The 27792-nt window shown below is 44.2% G+C and overlaps 1 protein-coding gene across 1 annotated transcript; it reads left to right on the top strand.

The window, feature by feature from the left end:
* Positions 1 to 27538, top strand: sh3bp5b (SH3-domain binding protein 5b (BTK-associated)). The gene is made up of 9 exons (XM_041045216.1): positions 1 to 326; positions 1445 to 1507; positions 8358 to 8486; positions 20136 to 20300; positions 20447 to 20577; positions 22303 to 22345; positions 22765 to 22978; positions 24815 to 25168; positions 26531 to 27538. The coding sequence occupies exons 1-9, from the start codon at positions 249 to 251 to the stop codon at positions 26752 to 26754; spliced, it is 1401 nt and encodes a 466-aa protein (XP_040901150.1). The 5' UTR covers positions 1 to 248; the 3' UTR covers positions 26755 to 27538.
* The last annotated feature ends 254 nt before the right edge of the window (positions 27539 to 27792 follow it).

The raw sequence follows: 27792 nt of genomic DNA, 5'->3' as shown, positions 1-27792 counted from the left end.
TCATTCGAGCAGCCGGGCTCAGAGCGGAGTGAGAGCCGGGGAGAGACGCTGCTGCTCGGGGCGACCGGCGGATACAAGCCAGGATGTTTCTCCTCGAAAAACCCTGCGTTTAAAAAAAACACACAGCGTCAGTTGATCGAAGCTGCGGACAAAAGCCCCGAATCGAGACGGATGAGCCCGCTGTGTCCACCGTGTCCCTAGGTGAATCTGTCTTTGTTCGGCTGTGACATCTGCCCTTCACCTCCAACATGGATCAGTCAGAGAAGCAGCACAGGTCGGACGACGAGGCGGAATACGAGGACGAGGAGGTGGATCCGAGAATCCAGGTACGCGACCTTTATATCCGCAGTATTGATTATTGATTTTTTTTTTTCCTTTCCGGTACATTTTCATCGTGGAGCAGCGTCTGAAGCGTCTGCAGCAGGGAACAAAGTCCCAGCATGGTGCAGCCTCTGCAGCCTGAGCATGATCAGACTGTGTCTCTGTAAATACAAGTTCAGTTTATACGATGGATTTGAAATAATTCCTCCAGCTGCTGCTGAGGGATGAGAATAACCTGGCAGAAAGCCAGTCCGGGCCATGCCATCAAGTGAGAAACAGACAGAAATATCAGAAATGTTTATTCACAGAACATCATTTAGAAGATTAACTGCAAAGAAACGTGTCAGTGCAGAGCTTTTCAAAGTAAAACGTCTGTCTTTCACCAATATACAAGGAGTAATGAGCTAAAACAGCAGTGACAGGGATGAATGAACCGGGCAGTATCCACAACACTGAGCATTCCCTTTAAAAAGGGCTCACGATTAAAAGTTTAGAGAAGTTCATTAATCATTTGGTCTAGAAAAGGTTTGAAAACAGTGAAAAATACCTGTTATAATTTCCTAAAGCCCAAACTTTTCCCAATCAACACTCCAAACCCCAAAATAAATAATAATTTACTGTCACATGACACAGTAAAAACAAACAAACAAACAAAAAAATCCAAATACAGCAGAAACAAAAGCTGGTGAATGTTTGGTTTCCGATGTGACAGCTTCTAACTGATATCACGACTGTTCGTTCCTGTCTGAGAATCACTGCTGAGCTGCGTTAAAGGAGATATCATCCACTTTACTCCAGAGGTCACGGTGTCCCCTGATACTGCTGACTCATACTCATTTCCATTATCTGTGAATTTATGGGTTATTTTTCTGATAATCGGGTGTTTCCATCCTTTCTGTCTTGTAACCTGTAATCTGCAGCTATTTTTATACTTGATTATTAGTTTCTGTCATTTTTCAAGCGAAACTAGTGAATGAAGGCCAAACACTGACTCCAGCCAATCGAGAGGCTTTGCTGCTTTTCTTTGTAATGATACCTGTAATTCCAGGTGTCATTACTTTCCTTTTCTCCTCCTCCTCCTCTTTTATGTTTTGCTTCATCTCTGATGTTCACTCTCTTCCAGGGGGAGCTGGAGAAACTCAACCAGTCCACGGACGACATCAACAGATGTGAGACGGAGCTGGAGGTGAGTGTGTGGACGCCTGCAGAGAATGGGCGTTGAGTGTGTTTGAACTCGTGCAGTGTGCGAGGGTTTGACTAACAGAGCATGTAATCGCGGCCATGTTGCTACCGTCAGCGGAGACAAGTTCACAGCCCCTGTTCACCTCAGCTGCTGGCTGACAGGCTGTGAAACCAACCTGTCACTTTACCTGTTCAGAGCAGTGTTGTTTTCAAGGTGTCGCTCAGCAGATACAACAGTTTTGTTTTACTGAATTACAGTTTGACCGTTTGCTCTGTCTCCAGGCCAAACTGTTTACAAGTTCAGATTTTGCTCAGTGTCAGCAGGTAAACGTGGGCCATCGGGGCCAGTTAACTTACATAACTGATCTTTGAATCCCATTAAAGTCCAGTAAAGGCTGATGGCTTACATTAATGTAGGTCAGCGACATCGTGTGCAGCTTTATGGAGTTGAAAGTCCAAGGTGTGTTCGCGCTCCACAGTCTGAGGGTTATACATGGAGTGAGTCAGAGGTCGAGGTGAGCAGGAGCAGGAGTTTGTGTCTGTAAACCACCTGACACCAGCCACTGTGTGTGTGTGTCTGTGCGTGTGAGTCTACTGAATGTTACGGTGTGATGCATCTTTGGCCCAGTGCAGACGCCATCTTGCAGATGGCAAATAAACAACAGCCAAACTTAGTTCTTGTTGTCGCGGTGTAAACTCTGATCAGTGGCAGCTTCTGCAGTTTGTCTGTAGTTTGCTGTGATGTTTGATGTTTGTCAGTTTAACAGGCAGAAATGATTCTCAGCTCTGTCTGAAAAGAGCAGAGTGAGAGGACAGAGGCAAAAACTGAAACTGATTCAAATGATCAGAGATCAGGTCAGAGATCTATGTTTAGCAGAGCCGCCAGCTGTTGACAGCCACTGCTGTTCCAGCAGCATCAGGAAGTGGGTTATGAAATGAAAACTGAGACTCAGGTGAAACCAGTAGCCGGTAATAGAAAATGGCCACTACGTGGTCTTTGTGGTCATTGTATACGTGGAAAATAGATAACTGAAAAAAAGGTTTCCAGAAAGTGACTGACAGATGTGACATACAGGACCAGGGTCATCGGTCTGTTCAGAGTCCAGCGTCTCCTCACTCATTACCTCCTGAGCTGTGGTTCTGTGATTCACCTGGTCGGTTGAACCTGTCTTTGCATCTGTCCTGTAGATACTGGGCCATATGCCTGAGGGAAACAACACTGAGTCGATTGTTAAACCCTGACTGATGTATGTTTCTGCCCTTTCTTTACGGCTCCACAGACTCGAAATCAAGTCAAGTTGTTTTCATGTCTGACAAAGACGTCTCCTGTTCAGGACTGTGAGCATCTCCTGTCAGAGGGGAGACGGTCGAGAACAAAACATCGTCCAGTGGACGTTTTGAAACGGGGCTCGATCGAGTGTTAAGGATCTGAACAGATATTTATCTCCTAACTTAAATTTAAATGATGACAAACAGCCACAAACAATGAGAAACACCCTGAAATAAGCTCATGTTTTAGTCTTTTGCTTTGAAGACGGCACCTTCGGCTCTGGGAACTTGTGGCTGACACGATTTTCTGAGATTTTACAGACTAAGTGATTATTCGATTAAGCAAGAAAAGAACTGGCAGACTAATGAATGATGAAAATAATCTTTAGTTGCTGCCTCATCCGTCTGTAGAGGGAGGTCAAAGACGTCAGTGTCTTGCTCAGGGACACTGAAGTAGGCAGATGCTCGTCATCACAGGACCACAGGTCCATATAGACACACAAAGTGCTTAAATCCTTTAGATTCCTGCCTGAATCAGCATTTCACCTCAGAAACGGTTCCAGTGTGCGATTTTCCACTTGAACATTTAAAGGAGCAGAGTGTTGGCAGAGCCTCCTGTTGTGTTCACAGATTGAAGTCAGCAGCAGCGAGAGGTCATCAAACCGTTCGCTTTGAAGTGTTCGTATAGCTGACGAGGGGAACGGGGGTGACGGTGATTAGAGTAATAATGAGGTGAGTGTGATGAGAAGTTCAGCCATGTGAAGAAGCTAATTCACTTTCACAGCAGTGATGCAGATAGTTTTTCATTTAGCGGCGAAGTTGTAGACATAATGCCCGAGGGTGCCAACGTGTTGACAAGGTGAAGTGCGTCACAGTGTGAGCGTCCAAGCCCTGAGTGGGAGGACGGAGACACTGCACTGCAGTCTGCATCTACAGCAGCATCATCACAGAGACAGTGAGATGCAGAGGAGAGGACGGGGGGCGGGGGGGGGGGGGGGGGGGGGACAAGGAGATGCGTTCATGGCTCTGTTTTTGGCTCATAATTATTGGCAGTGGAGCTTTACAACCTCTTTTACATTTCACGTGTCATTCGACAGCGTAGTCAGGAAGTATGTGGACACTGGCTTTGAAATTCAACCACGGCAATGAGGCTAAAGAGCTGACGTCCAGCTTTAATTTTAGGGCGTTTCCACCCACATCCGACAAACTGTGTGGAAACTCTGACCCTTTTTAATACAAGGACACCAAGGTTAAAAAGTGTCATGACTCCTTCCTTCCCTTAAATCTGAGTCAGCACTTTGACCTCCTGCAGTGGTTGTTTCACTTGAAATCCAGTGTGTTGGAGAACAAAAGCCAAAATAACTTCGCCGTAGATTCTACTTTCCTCTTTCGTGTTAGTGAGAAGGTTTGTTTTGTCAATCAAGAGAAATTTTATGTCCAATAACGTGGAGTTACTCATCACAAACGTTCACTGGTTCCAGCTTCTTAACAACTGTAGATGTAGATGATACTGAAATTCATCCATCTGTCTGTCTGTCTGCCTGCCTGCCTGCCTGTCTGTCTGTCTGTCTGTCTGTCTGTCTGTCTGTCTGTCTGTCTGTCTGTCTGTCTGTCTGTCTGTCTGTCTGCCTGTCTGTCTGTCTGTCTGTCTGTCTGTCTGTCTGCCTGCCTGCCTGCCTGCCTGCCTGTCTGTCTGTCTGCCTGCCTGCCTGCCTGCCTGCCTGTCTGTCTGTCTGCCTGCCTGCCTGTCTGTCTGTCTGTCTGCCTGCCTGCCTGTCTGCCTGCCTTTTCTTGTGTGCGAGCTTCTAAGGTGCTGCTGCTTGATGAAACACATTTTTCGATAAGTGTGTTTTTGGCATGGGTCTGCAGCAGGATAAAAAGGCAGAGAGACTTTGGCATCAAGTGTCATGAGTTTCTTCTTTTAGAAGTCCAACAAATTAACTTTGAAACTTTGTTTTTGAGCAGTTGAAATTTAATTCAGCGTTTTATTTAGTCCAAAACCAAAGTGGATTATCGAATACTTGAAAATAAAAACATTTCCATGCCTTTGGCTTGGTTGTTGTTGCAGGCAGACTTTTATCAGCTGTAGCTTTCTGGCAAATTAACGTTAGCTCCCTTAGTTGGAGTGTCCAGCTGACTTTTCCACGATACGGATATGAAGATGAGAAACATTGCAAATTCAGTGCTGTGTCAAGATGCGAAAAAGACTGAGGCGAAGGCTAAAAGTCAGCAGTCAGGAGAAAACCATTGTTAGCAGAGTTGGTGTGCTACTCTCTATACTGTGATTAAGACAGTCGCTGCCTGGGTGAAGGGTTCAGGGAACCATCGGACGAAACAAATCTTCACATTTCTGCTCATTAATTACATTAATTAGTCTTAAAAGTACAAGTGGCTGTAACATGCATGAATGTGAGCAGGAAGCGTCCAACTGTCTTTATTGCAGTTCTTCTTCAGGGCCTCTCTGGAATCTCTTTTACCCTCCGTCACATGTAATGTGGATAAACTGGAAGTGAACATCACAGTGGTTATTTAATGTTCTACTAAGAACCATTTGTTTATCGGCACAGACGAGAAGAAAATGCCGGATTTACTGTATGTGCTTAGAGAATTGTTGAATACTGTTCTGATCTGATGTTGTCATTTGAACAAGTCCCAGTTTCACATCCTGGGATCTAACGCACAAAGAACTGAAGATGGAAATCCAGCGAGGATCCAGAGATGTTAAATGAAACACGTGGCGTCAGTCATAAGTTGCAGTAAATCGTATTTTCTTGATGGCCGTGCATCTCCAGTCTATAATATTTATCCACAACACATTCTCCAGATGCTTGCACAGCTATAGTTTCCATTTAAAGTTCATCCAAAGGTTACAGTAACAGTGCGTACAGTATATCTGCCTCTCTGCCACATCACATGTGCATAGAAAATAATCAACAGGGAGCAATAAACTCGTCTTCTGTAAAAATATACAACGCTGCAGCATTAAAGTCCAGCCTATTTATTCTTCTACCTTCAGAACATAGATTTTTCCCCTTTGCACCTTTTGGTCTGTTTGTTTCACCTCTTTCTTCTGGTTGCCATTGATTTAAGATCTGAACCTTTGTCCTGCTTCGTTTTTAAGCTGCTGGTGATTTGAGAGACAGACGTGCAAGAAATGTCAGTGTGGTAAAATGTAGGGTACGTTTTGAGGAAGTTCAGCTTATGTGTGAGTTTGTGAACCATTGTGGTTTTTAGAAAAACAAACAGGCTATATATAAGGAACCAAGCAACAAACTTGCAGATGCACCTTCATGTATGAAATTCACTGACAGTGTCATAATGATATGTTCTGAGAAGAGTTATTCTATGATAGTAAGGAGACTTTGTTGTAGCAGTTTTGAGAGACAGGTCAGAGAACATCTGTAAAAATATATATGAGACACCGGCCTGGTAAGATGAGGCCTGTTCCACCAAATTTACAACATATAAGAAGCAATTTGCGACATGAGATCATTTCCTCTTTCTCATTTTGACACTATTGAACAGTCAAATCGAAGTCCACACACGAACATGCCGAGAGACGAGTCCCACGCTGACATTTTGCAGTTTGCCTGGTTTGTTCTGTTTTGCCCTGAACAGCTGATAACGAGTGACGCATCCGTGTTCAGAGGCTTCAGCATGGAAGCCGTGGCAGCTGTTGCTAGGAGCAGCTGATGGGTTGTTTTTCATGCCGGTCGATGAAATGTGCAAATTTCATCGTTTAACATTTGTGGAAGTTCAGTGCCAGTAGCTTCACTGATCACGTCCATGTTTGTTACCAGTTTTGTGGTTGTTTTTTCCTGTCACTGTTTTAACATCAGTGCAGCTACTCAGCTGGTTTGCTAAGCAGGAAGATGAGGCCATCAGTGAGCACAACACCACACCTGTTTGAAGCTGATTAAAGTGGCTGGAGTAAAGATGGTGACACGTCCATCAGTGGCGGTCTTGTCCGTGATCTGAACCCTGGTGGAGAAGTGTACGTCTTGGATTCGTTTCACAAATAACTTGTTTACTGAACAGTGTTTTGGAAACATTAAAGCCACCGGGTCAAAGAGTTTAAACCAAAGGAGTTTAACCGTGTCCCGTCAAAAAATGTCAACAGCTTTTCCTCTCAGACACCTGCAGTGCTTCAGGCCTATCTGTGCAGTTATTTGGTGCCACCTGTGTTTTAATGGGATAATTCCCAGCTGGACAGTCGCACCAAATGCAGCCTTTGATTTCAGGACAAACAAACTGACTGACATTCGTGATTGCTGCGTGGATCATAGCTGCTTGTCCTGGTGAATAAAGTCAGCGTTGTAGTCGTTCAGTGTTGGAGCTCGTCTGTCAGCTTCAGCAGAAGGACCCGGGATCGAGCTCAGCGCTGACAAACATCCGTGCTCCCGGTGTCACTTGTATAACTGACCCTGCTAAATATCGGGGGGGGGGGGGGGGCTGATCACAGATACATGAAGTTTCTGTCTTGTTTTTCTTTTTGGTCCTTTTGTTCTTGTTCTTAGAAAGTTCTGTGTCGTTCAACCCAATTACATGACCATGATGAAATTTCAGACATGAATCAGTCTGAGAAATTCCCCTTGATGATTATCAGTGAAGGAACAAAGCTCTCTAAGAGGTGAAAAACAGTTTGCTACGTACCAGTTAATAAGACATTAATTCATCACAGGCGTCTGTAAACAGATTGGTCTGTTTTTCAGCATTTATTGGGACGCTCTTGTTCTCAGAAAAACTCGGTCATCTTTATTTGGCTTCTTATGTGAATACTTTGTCCAAATTAGATTAAGTTTAATGGTTAAGACTTAATGTTTCTTATCTGTTATTTTGACCTACTTTTATGTGGTTTCATCTTGGAGTTTTGGGGTTTTACAGTAGATTCTCGAGTTCGCACCGGTTGTGGCTCATCGCAGAGGCAGCAATAGAGCAAGTTTCATTTCCTCAGCGAGCAACTTCACAAGCAGCGAGTGCGATGGAGAGGAAGGGTCAAGAGCTACAACCCTGCCCTGTCCACAGATGGAGCGAGTGTTCATTCAGAAGGTTAAATAAAGAAAGAAGCGTTTTTAAAGGCTGGACAGGAGCGTCCTCAGGAGAAATAACATCTGATTTATCCGATTTCGGAGATAGCTGGCAGTGAAACTGAGCACTGTCCACTCAGAGTTGTCACAGTTGATCATTTTCTTGTTTGAAACCTTTTACATAACTGCTTCCTTTTAACTCAGTGATGCACTAATGTGATTTTCTTTGTTTTCCACTAAATGTTATTTTGGCTGAGGCTTAAATCATGAGGTGTGTTTGTTTCTGAGTGCAGGAGAATGACAGTGTTCACTGTTTCAGGTTCAGGCTGAGCAAAACCATCAAATCCCAACATAAAGAACAACAGACAGTGTGTAGGGCTGGGTATGGATTACCTGACTAATCCCTGATTGGCGTCCACATTTTGCAGTTTTTAAGACGATGAAACTTGCTGAGCCGAACCCTCAAACATTACAAGCTATGTTTTTATTTATGCCTCTTTCCCCCCACCTCGGTTTGTTTTGACTTAAATAACTGAAGCTTTTCTTTCTTTTGATCAGGATGCGAGGCAGAAGTTCCGCTCCGTTCTGTTCGAGGCCACGGCGAAGTTGGATGAGCTGGTGAAGAAGATTGGCAAGGCTGTCGAGGAGTCGAAGCCGTACTGGGAGGCCCGCAGGTTGGCCCGACAGGTCAGTCCGCAGCGCGTGGATGGGCGGGGTCTGAAACATTCAGAGTCCAATGCAGGAGTTCTGGTTGTTCTGGTCTAATCGTGTATGAATGGATGATGAAGCTGATGATGATGATGATGATAATGATGGTAGCCTGAGCGCGATTGTTACAGGTAACGTTGTTGAACACGGAACCGCGTCTGGATGTTTTATCGCTTAATTTAAAAAAAAAAATGCTTCAATTTTCGTGTTGTTGATCAGTAAAATGCAGAAATTGGACCCAGCTTAAAAAGGATAATCAGAGGGGAAACTACACAACATCATTTTAGGCCACGATCTCAGTTCCCTTTTCAGCTTAGCCACAGCAAAGTGTGTGTGTGTGTGTGTGTGTGTGTGTGTGTGTAAATAAAGGGGGAAGCAGCCTGTACGTCTTGATAAGAGCCCTCTGAGCTGTATGAGCTCTGCCTCCCTGCCTCATGATACGGCTGAAAAAACAGAAGCCTGTCTGTTGTGTTCACGTTTTCACTTACACATAAATATTCCCTACGAGCGTGAGTGGCAGTTTCTGCTTGTGTGCTGAAACACAGGCCGTGGTGAAAGAGCCTCTGTGTAGTGACACTGCAGCTGGACTTCCCCTTTTTTTTTTTTTTTAGCCCTTTTAAACTGAGGATTACATGGAAATGTTCACAGAGACATTAACTTGACTTGTGGTCAAAAATACAAAACCCTGGGAGAAACATCCAGACTCTCGCTCTTTGGCCTTTAACCCTGTGTTCTTGTATTTAATCGGAGATGTGTCACAAACCCAGATACTTTGAAGTTTATTGGCTGATTTGCTCCAGAACTCTTTGCAGCTTTGTCTGTAGCAGTTAGAGTTCCCAATGAGAATCAAACCACCGATGTTGTTGGCATTAATGTGGTTTTGGTGTACCGAGCGTCCTCAGGGAACTGAGATGAGGATGTACAACATGTGGTCGTTGCACTTCCTTTTACCTGTCTGCTCACCTGCTGGTCGGGATTATTTCTGTCTCCTGTCGACATTTACTTTCACTTCTTAAAATTGAGAGAAGAGTTGGACACAGTGGATTGTTGTTGGTTGGTGGTGGTGATGTTTTTCTCCTGTGTCCCTGGAAAGGACATTTGGTAGAGAAGGAATAGAGGAATGTGTTAAACCGTTTGAGCCGAGAATGAAAAGGTTAACGGGTAAGTTCAGAAAGATGGAGGAGAATTAGTTTGGTAGTTTTGACTTGGCTCTTGGTTACACTGCCCCCTCCCTCTCTGTGTGACCAGGCAGACTAATTTAGCTCCACAATGACAGAAAAAGTCCGTTAGAATTTGGGAGAAGGTTTAAGCTCATCTCCTCGTGCAGATGACCCACCTCGCCTAACTGCTAATGTACAGACTCTGTCCTGAAACCTGGAGGAAAGTAGCCTTTGTGTTGTGAACGTGTCCTTGAGAAAGACACTGACGAGCTCGAAATCTCAAGTTCACTCTAATTTATTGATCAGCCTTCAGTTCGAATCGATTTTAACAGCCAGTTTGTTCGACTCAGCCTGACAAGTTGAGACCAGGTCAGAGGTTCCTGGTGCAGATTCCTGTGGGAGTTTTATTCAGTGTTGACAGTGAAAATCTGTGACGATCTGACAGTTAAACACTGGGAGTTCAGCTCTGCTGCTCTGTGACACTAAGTTAAACCTTTATAAAGATCATTTTAAATTATAGCTCTGCTCTGCAAGCTGAAATTTAAAAACTTTTGGATAAAACAAAAAAGTATTTCATCTCTTTATTCACTGGTTATTTAATCTGTACCTCGTGATCGTTGGGAATGATTAAATAACTGCTTTCCTAATTTTCTGAAGCTGTAAATCCTTCCTGGTATTAGAAACCACGACACTCCTGGCTCCTTTGCTCACACTGGCCTTCCTGAAGCACCACAGCCCCCAGTGTCGGGCTGAGCTGGGCTGTGTTCTAAGTCTGAAGACTGCTGGCTTTGTTGATAAGTTGTTAAAATTAAAATTTTAGTGCATCTGCAGTGTTGGTGTTTCTGTCTGAACGTTTGTGGTTCGAGGGCACTTTGCTGATTTATCCTCTTCGTCCATGTTTTCTCGTCAGGTGTGAGGTTTTAAACCAGCGGCTTTGAAAGCACAGCCAGCTTTTCTAACCTCAGCACAGATCAGTCCGCCGGCCTACATAAACATTTTCCATCTGCTGTATCTGTGCTTGCCATCCAGATGCCTCCCAGGGCAGACTGAGCCTCTGTTATGCTTTATATCAACAGAGACGGATAAACGTGGGCTTTTGTGAGCCAGGCTTGTTCTGCTCTCAGACTTTTTCATCGCATCGCTCGTCGCTCTCTCTCCGTCCCTCCCCTGTGCTCACTCTTTCTCTTTGTCTTTCCTTGTTTCTGAAGGCTGCACACTGCAGTGGAGGTTTTATCAGATCTCTGCTGTAATTCACTGCATTAGTCTTTCACCCAAGCATTTAAAGTCAAGGCTTTGCTTCCAGCAAGTCTGCAAAGGACGGTTCTGGATGAGATTTCATTGGCTTATAGTTCCAGATGAGGCCACAGCTGTGGTTTATTATTGAATAATCTCCTGATTATTTTGATCAATTGCTTGGTTGTAAAATTCATTCATCCTCCCTCTGTTAACTTGTTCATTTTCTTTCCTTGGCCCGTTCTCATCTCCCCAGTCAGACTCTGTCCTTTTTCTTTTTCTTGTTTGTCTTCCCTTCTTCCATCTCTTTATCTCCCTTTTTCCATAACTTGACTCATTGTTTTCTTTGCCCGTTTCTTTCTCTCTGTGCTCCCTCCCACTCAGTTTGATTAGAAACACATTATTTGCAGTAGCAGATAAGCAGCAGGCGGCGCCCAGGGAGGGGCGGCGGTGGCAGCGGCGGTTGTTAAAGACAAGCGACTGAGTTTGACCTTGAGTCCAGATAGAAGAAGAAACACAGACCTGTAACTCTGCTGGTAACTTTGCTGGTAGCTAATGATTCATGAGTGAGTCATTGTGCAGGAGAACAATAAGGATTTCCCCACTGAGTCCTGAGTCCCAGGATCTCGAAAAGTCCCTGAAAATGTTTGACTTTTAAAACAATACAGGCTTTTTTTTTTTTAATTGACGTCTTTAAAAGTACACATTTAAAAAAAAACTTCACATACGTATTTTTGTGCTTGTTGACTCGATCATTTGATTAGACAGGCTGTGAGTAAAAGAAAAGGCTTTGGTCTAATTTTATTTTTTAATTTTCACCACTGTTTGACATTTTAAAAACCAAACAGTTAATTCATCTGCGTTGAGTGTGTACCATGAATGCACAGGCGCTCTGAATGGAAGTGAAGCCACTGTGACGTATGAGACTCGGCTAATACGATAGTTTCCTCCATTCCGGCCTCTCTGGATATTTGTCGCGTCAGTCAGGTCAGCACTTCAAGGAATTAGTGTGTCAAAGTTCACAAAGCAAATGTACTGTGTGAATTTACTGTGTCAGACAGGACACGTCTCCGGCTGTTGCATGAATCAAACCTAAACGGCTGTAGACTCCTCTTTTTCCCTTGATCTCCTCGGTGAAGGTTTGTCAGGTGATCCAGGTAAAGTAGGTCCACTCACTGAAGACCTGAACACTAACGGGGGAAGTGGGTCAGAGTGACGAGGCTAAAAAGTTTGTGAAGTGATCGTTCGAGTGCACGTTCAGAGACTCACGTCTTTAAGTGCTGACTCCTGTGGGATGGAGTGGGGGCGTTGTATCTGAAGTTCAGCAGTTTTTTTTTTTTTTAACGTGATGAAATATGCATTTGGCTCACTTTTTATTCCACTTCCCCTCTCAAGACTCGGCTGGAGATGGAACTAAGGGAGTCAGATTTCCTCACATCACATACTGTCTCCCGACCGCTGAGGAAATCAGCTGCTTCGGTGTTTTCATGCACATTTTTGTGATGGTTTTAAAAAACATATCGAGACTTTCCTCGAATCCAGTTGGTGAAAATGGATTTAAATAGTATTCAAGAGCCAACCCACTTGTCCTTGCAGGACATGAGGGTCAGAGCTGCAGCGTCCTGGTGGAGTGGATGACTCAGTCCCTCCTCATCAACGTGGCCGCTGCAGAAGCTGTGTCTGCAGGTTCACTGATGTCTGGAAAGAGCAGAAGTGGCTGGAGTCAGTGTTTTGAAAGGCAGATTGAGTTCAAGATGGTGCACAGGATTTAGATCACAGGTGAAGGAAGGGAAGGAAACATTTACAATACATTTCTTTGAATTAAAGGTGTGTTTGGTCAGGGCATAGAGAGCTGTGTCACCTGTCATGGATCCCAGCAGACCCACTGTGGGATCTGACACATCAAAACATCGTTCCATAGAAAATACTCACACAGCCTTTGGCACATTTAACTGTGTACTGATAACTAACTGCCGGTGATGAGGCAACACAGTAAACACTGTAGCCCTGGTACAGAAACTCTCGTGTTCTGAGACTGAATGTTTCCCTGATTCACATGGAAATTTAGCTGATTAAATATTAACAGAAGATGTAAATTTTTGCACAAATTTAGCTTGAAATTAAAAATGATATTAGAAATGAGCCCTGAGAGATCACGCATCAGTTCAGAACCCTGGGCCACTGTCTTATCCTTAAACACTGGTTTTCTTGGTCTGATGTTAAACTTCACCCGCTCCTGCTCGTCCTCCTCACTGACCGTGACAGTGGCCTGAGCTTGAACAGATGTCAGAGGATTATTGAGTAAAACAGGGGAGAGGAAGGGGGGAAACAGCGAGCAGATCCCCGGCTGCTGAGACGATGATATGCTAGATTTGGAACGGAAGATTTGATGCAGCTGGAGCAGAAAACTGTGAGAGGAAAAAAGGATAACGTGAAGGACGGAGAGTAGCAGAGGAAGGCGTCCACTTCAATTTGACAGATGGGACTCAGAGAGACTGTGGATGAGTGGACGGGTGGGGTGGGGGGAGGTGTGTGTGTGTGTGTGTGTGTGTGTGTGTGTGTGTGTGTGTGTGTGAAATCCTTATTCCACACTGTACTTGCTTTAATTATTAAAAATTTCAACAGGAAAATCAGAGTGTCAGACTGAGACGTGTGGATGTGGAGAAGTGCTGATTTCAGGGTTTTATTATGTAACATGAAGCTGATTAAGCAGAACACAACACAAACTTTAGGAGAGGATCCATTAAATACGTGACCTCCTCACACCGTTCACTTCACGTCCCATCAGTGGGAAACTGCTGCAAGGTCAAAGCCATCTGCTTCTGCTTCGGCCACCTGGGACGCTGTGTGTGTGTGTGTGTGTGTGTGCGTGTGTGTGTGTGTGTGTGTGTGTGCGTGCGTGCGTGCGTGCGTGCGTGCGTGTGTGTGTGTGTGTGCGTGCGTGCGTGCGTGCGTGCGTGCGTGTGTGTGTGCGTGCGTGCATGCGTGTGTGTGTATGTGTGTGTGTGTGTGTGTGCGTGTGTGTGTGTGTGTGTTGTGATGCCACTGGCCGTTGTTGCGTAATATCTGGCAGGCACGTCACTGGAGCAGCTGTGACGGTGTTTTGTGGTTGGGTGTGGTGTGATAGTGTGATAGTGTGATAGTGTGTGTTTTTATTTACATTAGCATTATAATGTGTTCAGAGAATTTTAAAGCGTTTGATCCTTCGGAGTTGTCGACACGTGGGTGTTACTGACGCCACCTGATTTAGTTTTTACTGTTCTTGGCTTTAAAGTCAAAATATCATACAACACAAAAAGGTTGCTGTATTTGTGAAAACTGATTCGGTCACATTGGTTTAAAGAAGCATCGTAGCGACCAGAAGCGATGTTTAGCTTGTTTTAGCTCCATTATATCTCCAGTATACCGCACTGTGTCTGTTCCACTTCCACCTCAGCTGGTGTCGGAGCTCTGCTCAGCTGATTGACGGCCAGGCTCTACAGCTCAGGTAGAATAAATGGATCCTCTGAGCTCAGCAGAACGTTCAGGTAGCAGCTTCTGATTCTGCAGACTGTTGCTTTCACTGGGTGAAGTGTCAGACAGTGCTAGTGGCAGGTTTTACCATGTGCTGCTGATGAATGTTGATTCTGCGAGCAGCTCGATGCGAGGGCCAGAACGAAACGTATCTGTCGGCAGGTTTGTGTTCTCTCTGCAAACCGGCGTCGTTACCAGAGGTGCCAAAGATTTTCCAAAGTAAGACGCCAATAAAAAAATAAATAAAATAAAGCAGTTTCATTCACTAACAGCCTCTGTGTAAGAGCTGTAAATGTAAGTTGGATTTAATGGTACTGCAGAGCTGTGTTGACTCACAGGTTTACAGTGAAACACCAGACTTTCCCTCTGACTTCAGGACGGCAGAAGTCCTGCTTCTTAAGCCTGGATGTATCTGGGTTAATTTGCCTATTAAAGACCGTGGAGCGGACATCACAGGCTGAGGCTTCCTCCCTGCTGCTGAAGTCGTCTGCGGTTTGTTCAACCGTGAAGCTCCCTCACTTATCTAGGCCAGTCGCAGTTTGTTCACCTCTCGCCTGGAATAAACAGCGACATCAAATTTGGGTTTTGCCGAAGGCTGGGGCTAGTGGGGCACGCTGGGAAAGAAAGGACGCCGTGTTTGCAGCACTCGCATGGCCTCCAACCGCCGGCTTTAATAGGCGCGATTGTCCCACATCGTGCTTCTTCCTCTGCAGAGGAAATTAATTTCCTGACTTGATCAAGGAGCGGAGACAAAAATAAAAGCTTGTTCTTGAAAAATTGGCCAAATCAGGTCACTCTGAAAACAGATGCCGTCTCCCACATCCCCTCCTCCGACTCTTCTGTTAGTTGTGGAAGACAAACAGGTTTTTGATTTGTCTGATCAGATCAGTCTGACACGTCTACAAAGGGCAGTCCTGCCTTTCCTCCCTGGATGAAAGACACGTTCATGTTGATGAAATATAAAACGCAGACGATGTGAAGGTCAATGGAAAATCTTTTTTATGATCTGAAGCCTCATTTCCCCAGAGCGTCCTTTCTGTCTGTCCTCACATCTCTCTTCCTCTGTGTCTTCCTCCCTCTGCGGGGGTTTGACTGATGAAGAGGCCATTATGGACATTTGATTGTAATCACAGATAATATAAACGCAATATTGAAGAGCTACAAATTCAGTTTCATGTTATCTGACAACTGATCTGCGTGTCCTCTGTCATTTTATTGTGAAGGGCATGGCTGTTTAAGGCAGGGACGGGTGCAGTTGTTGAAGGTTCCCTAAGAAAAATAATGATTTAGACCAGGAAATATCTGATGAATGAATAAATACACAAAGATAACCGTGGATTGTAGGATAACGACCTGAGTGGAAGAAAAACAGGAAGTGAAAATAAAAGGAGGCAGTGCTGCTGGTTTGATCATCATCAGGTTGTAGAAGATGCTGATGTTTATTCAGAGATGAGGCCGACATGTAAAATTTAATTTTTTTAGGATTTGAATACACTGACAGATAAGGTCTGAACAATATCCCACAGGTATGTTCTCTTCCTCCTCGGTGGCTCCGTCCTTCTTTTTCCTTTCTTCTCTAACAAGTTAACAGAACATGTTTTCCCTGTTTAACATTCTGTTGAATAATTGAAGCGCCTGTAAAACTTAAACAGCTTTTTCCGGCAGAGACGTGCAGAAGGACGGAGAATCAGCTCGGTTTTTCAGGCTCTGCGTTACTTACACGTCAGCTTCCCTCCGGAGGCTCGTCGCCCTGAAACCTTCATAGGCTGCATGCAGAGTGATTAAAGTATGAGAGGAATAAGGAGGGAGGGCTGAGGAGGACAGAAAGGTAAAGGAAGACATGGAGTGAAAGAAATGTAAAAGGAGGCAGAAATGCAGCAAGTGAGTGAGATTAAATGGGACATAAAACGTGACAGATAGGGAGAGAGAAAAGAAAGAGGGAGGTGGATGAGGAGAGGAAATAAACAGAGGGAGAGATGTAGTGAGCAATGGAGATGGAAGGAAGGAGAGATGAATAAAGATAGAAACAGAGGAGGAGAAAGAGAGTGGAAGAGACAGGGTGATAAGACAAAAGAGGAGACACCAGGAGGAACTGGAACAGCGAGATAGAGAGAGATGAAGGAGAAAGAACGGAAGTAGAACACTCAAAAGACGCATAGAAAGACAGGAATGGAAAAGAGGGAAGGGAATGAAAAGAAAAGATAGAACAAGTGAAACAAAAAAAATCAACAATGGAGAAACAGGAAAGGCAGAGTGTGATACAGCACAGACGCAGTGAACATACACGCTGTTAAAAACAGAAGGCAGCTGATGTGGTAGCGACGCCTTCGTGGACTAAACTCAGCAGCAGTGACACAGACTGTGAACAAGCTCTGAGGTTAAAGCAACACATTTATCAGCTTAAAAATAAATCAGCAGTCAAACTTTAATGTCTCAGAGGAAATACAGAAACACCCCGGGGGGTTTACGTGTTCATGTAGCTCTTCTATCTAGATTTACCAAGCTCCTGAGGAAGGAGCAGGTCTGAGGGTTGGAGGTCTGAGGGTTGGAGGTCTGAAGGAGCAGGTCTGAGGGTTGGAGGTCTGAGGGTTGTAGGTCTGAAGGAGCAGGTCTGAGGGTTGGAGGTCTGAGGGTTGTAGGTCTGAAGGAGCAGGTCTGAGGGTTGGAGGTCTGAGGGTTGGAGGTCTGAGGGTTGGAGGTCTGAGGGTTGGAGGTCTGAAGGAGCAGGTCTGAGGGTTGGAGGTCTGAGGGTTGGAGGTCTGAAGGAGCAGGTCTGAGGGTTGGAGGTCTGAGGGTTGGAGGTCTGAAGGAGCAGGTCTGAGGGTTGGAGACAGACTTTTTAATCTTTTATTTATTTCTCTTTCTTCCTCTCTGCATCTTTTATTCGCCTTCTCTTCCACTCCTCTCCGTCTCCCTCGCTCGTCCTCTCCTTCCCTCTTGTCACAGCCTCTCTCATCCTTCGCAGCGTTGGCTTTGAACGCCGGCTAAAGGATGACAGCGCCGGTGTTTTACTTGTCTGCGGCTGACATGTTGACACTGTGATAAAAAAGTAGGACAAAGAAAGAAAACAGCAGATTCTTTATTTTCACGCCGTGTTTAGTTGTTTGTCTGTTGCTGTGTCTGAAAACCAGACACGCTTCGATTCAAATGTGCTTTTGTTTTGTGTCGTTCGGTTTCATTTGTAAAACTCAATAACCGTGAAAAAAACACAGCTTCGCCTTGAAGAGAAAAACACGCAGGACAAAGAAGTGTGTTGGTAACCAGTTAGAGCTAAATGAGTGAGAAAACAAGCTGATTGCTCTGTTTTTTCATGGAGTCTGGTAGGAATAAGGTGACTGATCAGACATTAAACTTGGTTTTCACCCTCTCAGCAGTTTAACTTCTCATGAGAATAAAATCTGATATTTTTTTTTCTCCTCCTGACTGAAGCAGTGTGTAATGTTTGTGTGACAGAATGAGGGATGGATGGAGAGGGGATGGATGGAGAGAGGATGGATGGAGAGGCGGTGTGCACGTGTAAGATGGGTTTTTCATGGGCAACGTGACAGCAGGAGAGGAGGAGGGAGAGATGGAAAACAAGACTAAAACTCTGTAGCACAAAGTGGCCCAGTGAGGCTGGAATCACTGGAGGGATGAAAAACGAAGAGACGACCTTCGTGTTTGCTGCTTTTCTTACATCTTCACAGTTTGTGGGCTGGAAATGTAAAGCTTGGCCTTGGGCTGGGGCCATGAAAGACACGGTGTTACCTAAATAAAAATGTTTATCCTCTGTTTCGTGGACATTTGAAGAAAAGCCAGACTCAACATGTCTAAAGGCAAATAATTTCTGCCTCAGCCTCATCATTTCTGTGGTAAACACGACGGCAGCTGTGCCGGTGAGCCTGGCAACGCTGAAAAGGAATGATGCAGGAGAGTTCCCTGAATTACACATTTCTTTTCTGGCAGTGAACACAACAGCAGGAGCAAATCTTAGAGCTGTGGTTTTAGAAACTGAAGAGTCAGGCAAGTGGAAGTTTTGAAAACACATGCCTTCATCAGGATCTTCTGACAGGAAATGAATTCATTTCCGTCCAGAGAATTATTGCTGTAGTGAAAGCTGACGTGACCGTGGAGGACGGTAACACAGGAGCCGTTACTGTAGGTAGCACACGGCGCTCGGCCGCTTCGTCCAGTCAGCACGTGCAGTCAGGCAGCGTGGAACACAAAGCCCACCACATGACGGCAACAAGGCCGGGGTTGTTTGGATGCTGCTGTGCTGGCATGTTGACGACCATGTTGACGAGCGTCGATAATGACATTACGCAGAACATGTGGTGATGTCAGAGCGTCTGCAGACCAGAGGAATGACCCAGAAATCTGATGGAGGACAGATTCTGGCTCCGTGGATTGAAACGGCTGATAACGGACACGTTTCAGCAAATACTCAGTGCATTTTCATGTGACGTTGTATAATATAAGTAAACCAATAACTAATGCACACACATGCTGAGTGGATGTGGATATTTCTGTAGACTAATAGATAAATGTTGATCAGTTGTGTGGATTCCTTTAATCTGTAAACAGCAGTTATCAGTCCCTCTTCTTCGTTGGTTCATTTCTTTCTCCACGTCTCGCTGAACTTTTCCTCTGACTCCAGCTTTTTGCTTCAGAACTTCAGAAAACTTGAGAAATGCTTGAGATTTGCTGGAGGGCAACTGGTGATGATTCATCACTTTCATGTGTTTTTTTTTTGCACAAGTTTGACATTTGTGCACTCTCTCTCTCTCTCTCTCTCTCTCTCTCTCTCTCTCTCTCTCTCTCTCTCTCTCTCTCTCTCCACACATACTGTGTTACTTGTTGGTCAAACCCTTGTTCTCTCTGCTTTAGTCTCCCCGTTTCCCCCGTTTCCCCTGTTTCTGTTATTTCTGTTTCACAAAACTTTATTTATTCTGACTTTGATCTGTTTCCCTTTTCAGGCGTGTAAAAAAAAAAAAAAAATGAATCAGTGTTTTTACAAAAATGCGGCTGCTGATGTAAAAGGCATCTCTCGTCTTTTGCTGCGTCTTTCAGCATTTATGTTTCAAATTCAATAATTAATAAGGATAAGAATTAATTCATCTCCAAAAAGAAGCCAAAAAAAAAATTCTCGTTCCTCCAGCTCACACTTTCTCAGTCTTCTGTCTTCTGGTTTTGCTGTTCGGCACAGACGGTTGGATCCTCACCCTCACATCACTGACTTTAACACGACTGCAGCAGGTGGTTAAAGCAATTTGCTGAATCTGATTAATATGTAGAAAGTGCCTGGTGTTTCCCCTCAGATGTTCCTAAAATAAAATGTGACGTTTGCTGCTGATAAGTCTGTAAACAAAGTCGTGTACCAGAGAAAATCTTTGCATATTTCTGCTCTGAGGGAACCTGTGAGCCGCGGAAAGGAATCGAAACCCTTCGCCTTTTAAAGCTGATGTTTCTCAACACTCTTATAATTCCTTGATTTTTACATTTGCAAAAGAATGTTTTTAAGCTCTTCTTTATAATAAACACATTTCAGCTGACACTTTGTGTAAATCCAGACTTTAGTATTCTGGTACTGGAGTTGTCATGTTGCCATGTCAGCTCTGCTGCTCATTAACCTACAGGCAAACACACACGAAGCAGTTTATTCAGTGAATTGAAATGAAGCTGCCACAGTTGTGATAATGGTCCTCTGATAATGTGTCTCTCTCTGTGTCTCTGTGTCCCTCAGGCCCAGCTGGAGGCTCAGAAGTCCACGCAGGACTTCCAGAGAGCCACCGAGGTTCTGCGGGCAGCGAAGGAGACCATCTCCCTGGCTGAGCAGAGGCTCCTGGAGGAGGACAACCGGCAGTTTGACTCCGCCTGGCAGGAGATGCTGAACCACGCCACCCAGCGGGTGAGGAGGGGGTTTAATTCTTTGCTGAGCTTCGCAGTTGTATTTTTTTTTTTTCTTGTTTTTATTTACATCTGTTTTAATTTCATTTTGTGGCAAAAAAACAAAACTTACTCTTACTAAACTTGACCTGTTCTGAACTGCCACAGGTGATGGAGGCGGAGCACACCAAGACGAGAAGCGAGCTGCTGCACAAGGAGACGGCGGTAAAATATACGGCCGCGATCAGCCGCATGAAGCAGCTGGAGAAGAAACTCAAACGCACCATCAACAAGTCTAAGTAAGAGCCTCAGGTTCCTGAGAGAAAGATTTAGAAGAATTATTACTTTTTCACATAGAAGTTATGACTTTATCTCAGAATACAGCGACTTGTAGTGGCCCTAATGTCGGCCAAACAATTCAGCTGCTCACAGAGAAGTAAAGTGTTTTTTCCAGCCTCATAAAGGGACAGTGAAGGATGAGCAGCTCACGAGTCTCAGTCCGAAACACAGAGGACTGATTGTAAGACTCAGACTGAGACTCAGACTTTAGTGAAACACCGAAAAGTGGAAGTGTTTGTGGTGCTTGATGTGATTTCTGGTTTCTGAGCAGGTTAAAACAAATCCAGCTGTTCAGCCCTGACATGGTCTGACGTGGTCTGATGTGGTCTCTGTGCAGCCGATCAGTTTATTAAAAGCACCAATGTCAGGTGTGTCTTTTCTCCTCAGGTGAAAGTGGCTGCTCTCTGAAACAGCGAAACTCAGTCTGAGTCATAACCAGATCAATGCGTTTTATTTTAAACTGTCAGGTGCTAAAGGGGAAGTCCGGCTCAGTGTGGAACAGTCACGAGTCGAGTCCCTTCTACAGAATCAGAAGTTAAAGGAAATGAAACTTCAGAGTTTGTAATGTTCCAGGTGACATCTTTGAAATGAAATCTAAATGAACAGAAAATCACCTGCAGTTCTCAGGACCCTCCCTCAGGATGAGGGAGATGATACATGTGAAGCAGATTTTCTCTGACGTCAGAAACAGGTTGTTTTTCCATCTTGGTTTTCAGGTCAGTCTTAAATTTGATCTAAAGACCTAAAGATCCTAAAACCCTTTAATGTGGTTTTCTAAAACCTGATACCCAGAGAGGAGCACAGCACAGGTCATCACGTCACATCACATCACATCACATCACATCACATCACATCACATCACATCACATCACATCACATCACGTCACGTCGGACAGAGTTGGTAAAGACTCTAAACCCGACTTTAACTCTGTATGAAAATTCGACTCCTGTCACTTGGAAACGTGTTGATGCTGAGCTGTTTCCCTCACTCAGGCCACTCCGTCGAGACGCAGTCAGACAGGAAGTGACTGTGTCTGAACTGAAACTCTGGCGTGAAGTGAAGCAGGGAGGCAGGAAACATCATTGGTTTTGTAGAGATCGCAGATCACTGGTGGAATGTACACTGAGTTTCCATTCAACTTTTTACTTTTTACTCCACTTTGTTTGTTAAACAGCTTTATTTATAAATATGTTCATATGTTCAGTTACAAACATGAATCACTGCAGAAGATGAAACTGCTCACACATTCATGCATCAGTAACAGTGCTCATATGATGTGGAAGATCTGGATCTGAAGAATAACAGTATAAATTTAAACTTCTGCTCTGACTGGATCTGACTGCAGTTCACTTCCAGTTCTTGTAATTAGCTGCAGGTTGGTTCAGTGTGTGTGTGTGTGTGTGTGTGTATATATATATATAGTTTTTTTTTCTGGATTCAGTCTTTGTGAGTTATCAGCTGCAGCCTTGCCCTGTGTTGCCTCAGCGGGGTGTTAATCCGTTCTGCATCGTTCACTCATCCAACATCACCAACTCCTTCATCTCCCCGTCCTCCTCCTCCGGGTTGCCATGGTGATGATGTGGGTGCTGCTCTTTTCTGGGTTACTCTGTATTTTTCCCCTCTGATCTAATCACGTCCTCTCTTCTCTCTCCTGACCCCCCCCCTTCTCCACCCTCCTCCACAGGCCCTACTTCGAGATGAAGGCGAAGTACTATCTGCAGCTGGAGGTACGTGACGGCTGCTCAGCTCTGATTTACTTCCCTGTTGATCTCACTGATGCCTCTGAATGTTGTGAGGATGCTGTTCTCTGTGGTTTACGTAGCGCTGTTAGAGCTCGAGCAAAGGTTAAACACTTTGACCACAAACTGCAGTGCTGAAGTTTTTTTTATTTTTGCTGTAGATAAATTCCACAAGCTGAAGGCTGAGATCAGAGTTGAGATGCTTTTCTCTGCTCGAGTACAAAGTCCAGCTGTTTCTGTGCCACAGACTGAACCCACTCGTGCCACAGACAGTATTAAAGAAACATTTAACATATGATGGGTCACGTTAAAGGGCTTAGTGTAGAAACATAACGAACGCAGGCACAAAAGAACCAGGGGCTCACTGCATCATGTACTGTGGCCGTCACACGTCTGGTCTCCTGCAGAACCTGAAGAAGAACGTGGACGAGCGGCAGGCCAAGCTGTTGCAGGCCAAAGGCGAATACAAGACGGCCCTCAGGAACCTGGAGACGATCTCCGACGAGATCCATGAGCGACGACGGAACTCCGCCATGGGCCCCCGGGGGAGAGGCGTGGGCTCAGAGGGCGACAGCGTTTCCGACATCTCCAGCTTCAAAATGGAGTCTGATGGAATATCGAGTGAGTACAGCGCAGCACGGCTCTCTGTGTTACATTCACTCTGTTCGTGGTAAATGTCGAAATGTTTCCTTGGTCTCAGTCGATTCATTAAAAGGCCAATTAGTAAAGGTTAGTCTAAAGCTCTGCTGCCGACCTGCACAGTAGCAGCTGCTCACCTGGTGCCTCTGTAAATGTCACTTAGCAGTAATGAGATTTAGTCACAGCTCTGTTGTCATTTAGCCTCATGCAGTGTTAAACAGCGCAGACTGAACATGTTATGTCTGCTTCCTTCAGCAGACACAGGTTTTTGAAAGTGTCTTTGCTCAGTGATGATGAAAAATGAGCTTGGGCAGAGACAGACCCCTGAGGAGGACGCTGACGTCAGTGTCTCTGTTAGGAAAACACAAACACAGCGAGCTCTTGTCTGTTTCTCTGAATTCCTTTAGTCTAGTTAATTAAATTGTTAAGTTTAATTATTTTAATTCAATCGATGGAAAATTAAGTCCTGTGGTTTCAACTTCTCCATTTTTATTTATATTATATATATATTATATTATATATATATATATTATATTTATTTATATTTTTTGCTGACATTTCATGGACAAAAGTTTGTGAGATGTTTTTATTTACTCTCCTTGAGAGATGGTTTATCCTGAGTAACAAAAAAACAACGAAACAATTTCCATTTTTATTTTTCCAGATTTTATTGACTGCTGAGAGCTCTGCCAATGTGAATCCAAATCAGCTGTTTTCTGCTGAATGTAACCTCGTAAACATGCAGCTATATTTAATTACACTCTCTAAACGCTGTGATAACCACAAACAAAGTTCACTCATCTCGATTGTTTTCGGTGAAGCAGGAAGTTTCAGCCGCTGACATCTCAAAACCACAGCAATAAAATTTTAACATAACAGCAGGTATTCAGGAGTAGAGGTGTGAAGTAGAAGCTGCTGGTTCCACTGTAATGTTTGGCTTTCTCCTCTCCAGGAGGATCTGGATGTGCAGAAACAGATCCTCAGTCTGTAAAGTGGAAATCTTCCTTTTGCATCCTGCCAGCCTTGACTATGGAATAGGTAGGATAGCGTTACCATGGTAACCACAGAGCTGCGGAGGCATCCAGTCTGAAGCAGACGGCGTGATTGCGAGTCACACGTTAACCCTTGTGAAGAAGGAACGTGCAGCTGTGGCCGAATATAACAGATAGTGACGGTGCGTTCGTGTGCTTTGATTCGCGTCAGGGAAAATGAAACACCTCCGCCAGGATGTGATGTGACAGTTTCGAGTCCTCTGTTCTATTTATATCTCTGTTTGCTCATGCTCACACATTTTCCTTCTCCACATCTTTCCCTCTTTCTCTCTGTGCAATGTTCATCCATCCTTCCTATTATCCTCTCTTCTTCCATCTCTGTCCCTCCAATTTTTTCCCTTCTTTCTCCATCCACCTCTTCTCCTCCTCCTCTGGTCTGCTTCAATCATTTCCCTCCCTCCTTCCTCCTCTCCTGTCTCCCTAATTTCACTCTTATTTTTATCTTCCTTTTTCTTCCTCCCTACCTGTCATCCTTCCCTCATTTCTTTTCTTCCACCTCTTTCCTCTCACCATCCATCATCCCTTGTCTCATCTCCCTCACCTCTCTCTAATCTTTACACCTTCTCCCTTCATTTTCTCAATTCTTTCTACACCCTTCTTTCATCCCTCCATCCCTTCTCTCTTTTCCTTCATCTCTTCCTGCCTTTTGTTCCCAAATTCTTGCTTCTCCAACCATCCCTCCCCTTTTGTTTCTCGCTTTTCTTCCACCCTCCTTTGCTCTCCATCTCCCTCCCTTTCTCCTTTCTTCCTTCTGTCCCTCATGCAGTGGCGTCAGTGTGTTTCGATGACGAGGCGTATGGCGGCGGCGGCAGCATCATGTCTGAAGAAGACTCGGAAACTCGCTCCACCTGCAGCTTGGGTTCTTCTCCCAGCAGCCCTCAGGACCTCATGTCGCCCTGCCCCTTCGTCAGCTCCTCCTCTTCCTCATACACGTCCTCCTCTGCCTCTCCATCACCGACTCCCTCCTCCTCTTCGTCCTCCCCTGCTCCTCCCTCCAGGCCCTGCAGCCTGGATCTTCCCAGCACCGTGTCGTTGTCCGACTTCAGCCTCATCTCGCCGGTGCTCGGGCCTCGCAGCGAGTGCAGTGGAGCGTCGTCGCCTGAGTGCGACCTGGAGAGAGGTGGGTGATGGGAAAAAACTTTACTAAATATTGGGTTTTGTGTCTGTGTTTCATTATATAGACCGAGATTTAGGAAATAAGGGTTTTTAGAGCTTTAGAACCTTTTTCCTCGTCTCAAAAGTTTCATATATCTTTTGATCTGCTTCATTTTTTAGGGTTGCAGATGTTGTGGATGAAAAACAGCTTTTCCTCATGTTTTCATAAATAATCATGAAGAAAAGCTATTTTTCAAACTTGTAGAACCATTTAGAATAATTGTACGTTGTTGCCACGTATGAGGAAATTATATCTGTAAAATAAAGGTAAAACATGCATAAAAATTGATTACACTAATACACTGTCAACATGCTGTGTTCGTCAGGTTATCTGAATGATTAGAAGGTAACAGGTGACAATGATTACATGTAACAGACACGTCTGAAGCTCGTGGTCTCTCAGCCACATTCAGCCCAGTTTTGAGGGCTGCTGCTGCCTTTTGTTTGTGTTTCAACGTAATAATTCGAGGCCTCGACTCAGGAGGTTTGATAAAAAGGCAGCAGGGTTTCAGCCGTGACCTTTTTCTGTCTGTCAGAAAAGTTTCAGGTTATATTTAGATCCATTAGGTTTTTACAAACAGTGTCATGAAAGAAAAAGAAATTAGATTATAACCTTTCAACTGATGAAAGCAAACGAAGCTCTGTTATCTTCTGTACATCTCACATCTCAGAAATAACCACAATTTGTCAGATTTAAATAAATCTACCCGTCAAATAAAGACGTGAGAGAACTCGCTGAGTTTAAACCTTAAACCTTATATTAGACAGAGGATCTGCAGGTCTTAAAAAAAGCCTTTAAAGTTATTAGACAGTCCCAGAGGCCTGGAATATTTATTTGCCTGCTGTGGCAGTAACATCTAGGGCTGGGTAATGAATTCCTCGGTATCGAAATATGTAATTTAGTTCATCAACGTCAGTGAGCTAATAAGCTTGCAGCATGTTTGACGTGCCAAGCTCGAAAGTGCTGGTGCTAAACACAGCATATGTCGTTTATTTGACCTGTATGCTACGTATAAATAACTGTAGTGCGTTGCATTTATGAAATGCAGAAATGTTATTTCTGCATGGAACAAAAACATCTCGAACTCCAAAAAAAAAAGACGCTCGGTTGATTCTTACTTTCAAAATAAAACACTCAGTGTCTATTTGAATCCTCCTCGTATTTATGAAATAAAAAACAAAGATAAATTTTCCACCTGCAGCGAACATTCATTTTAGCAGCTTCGATGCTAACAGTGCAAAATATGTTATATTGCAATATAATTAATGTCCATATATCCAGTGTTATCCAATATTAACCATTCACTGACCTCTTCCTTTGCTGCAGGTGACCGGGCAGAAGGTGCAGAGGGGGATCTGGACAACGCTCCCACTGCAAACAACAACAGCAGCTCCACCTCCACCTCCGCCGCCAAGAAGCCCTTCAGCCTGGAGGCACGCTTCAGCTTTCTGAACTTGCGACGCCCTCGAGCCGACAACACCAAAAGAATGGACAGCTGTTCCCGAAAGGCCGAGCCCGGGCAGACCGGGGTCCTGGTCAAAGGAGTCTGAGGGACAAAAAGAGAACTCGTGAACAGGGATTCTGACTGCCTCGACTCATTCTGACCCCACGATAAACTGTTATGAGCTGTTTATAAGCTAGCTGCCACAACTGCACTCCATTTCCAAAACTCCACTATGTTGAAAATGTGTTGGTGAAGGGTGATGGAAGAAAAAGAAAAGTTATTATTCATGTTGTTTTTTCCCCACTAATGGCTGAAAAAGCTTCTGTCACAAAAGCAAAAGTACACGAGCGTGCGGCCTCTGCCGGGCGCTCGTCTTCAAACTGCTCTGTCGTTAAAGAACTGGTGAAACCGTTAATCAAAACTGAGAATTTACTGCTGTTCAATGGAATTTAGCATGCTGTAAACATGTTCTGTTCAAAGTCACACCTGCTGAGATGTTCAGTAAATAACTGGTGTCTTAACCTCCTGCTGTACACTCCTGTACGTGACATAAGACTTTGCTGTCTGTGAACTGTTCAGGTGGAGCCACCGTCATCCCTCAGATGTTTATTATTTAATCTTTATTTATATAATTCTGGTTCATTTGAGCTTTAGCTTTAATGCCCGTTCTTTCAACCTTCATGACATCCAGCAGTGTTACTGACATTTAGACACATTGAATACAAAAAAAGTTGGACTGCAGGGAACACTTCATCTCAAGTAACCATTTTTAGTGTTTATAAGCAGTAAATAAACGTAATAATTGTTGCTGTAGTGAGATCTGTAAATGATTAATGCAGTATTTCTCAACATCTGTAACTCTTGTCATAAAAAACACCATAATATACTAAGGCATCAAAATATGCATGAAAAAGTCAATTTTTTTTTTTGACCTCAAAATGTCATTAAAAAAGTCATAGTATAGTAAGGCGTCAAAATCGGACAAAAAAAGTCAAAATAATTTTTGACCTCAAAATGTCATAAAAAACATCATAGTATAGTAAGGCGTCAAAATGGGCCAAAAAAGTCAAAAAAAATTTTGACCTCAAAATCTCATAAAAATGGTCATAGTATAGTAAGGCGTCAAAATCGGACAAAAAAAGTC

The sequence above is a fragment of the Toxotes jaculatrix genome, chromosome 8, assembly GCF_017976425.1.
Source record: "Toxotes jaculatrix isolate fToxJac2 chromosome 8, fToxJac2.pri, whole genome shotgun sequence".
Classification (NCBI taxonomy): Eukaryota; Metazoa; Chordata; class Actinopteri; family Toxotidae; genus Toxotes; species Toxotes jaculatrix.
This window is presented reverse-complemented; position numbering and strand designations above follow the sequence as displayed.

Bases quoted from the DNA above. Each gene is read 5' to 3' on its own strand.
- sh3bp5b (XM_041045216.1), top strand. From the start codon at position 249: ATGGATCAGTCAGAGAAGCAGCACAGGTCGGACGACGAGGCGGAATAC. The intron at 8,487-20,135 runs GTCAGTCCGCAG...TGTGTCCCTCAG, and splicing joins CCCGCAGGTTGGCCCGACAG to GCCCAGCTGGAGGCTCAGAA. The intron at 20,301-20,446 runs GTGAGGAGGGGG...GAACTGCCACAG, and splicing joins TGAACCACGCCACCCAGCGG to GTGATGGAGGCGGAGCACAC.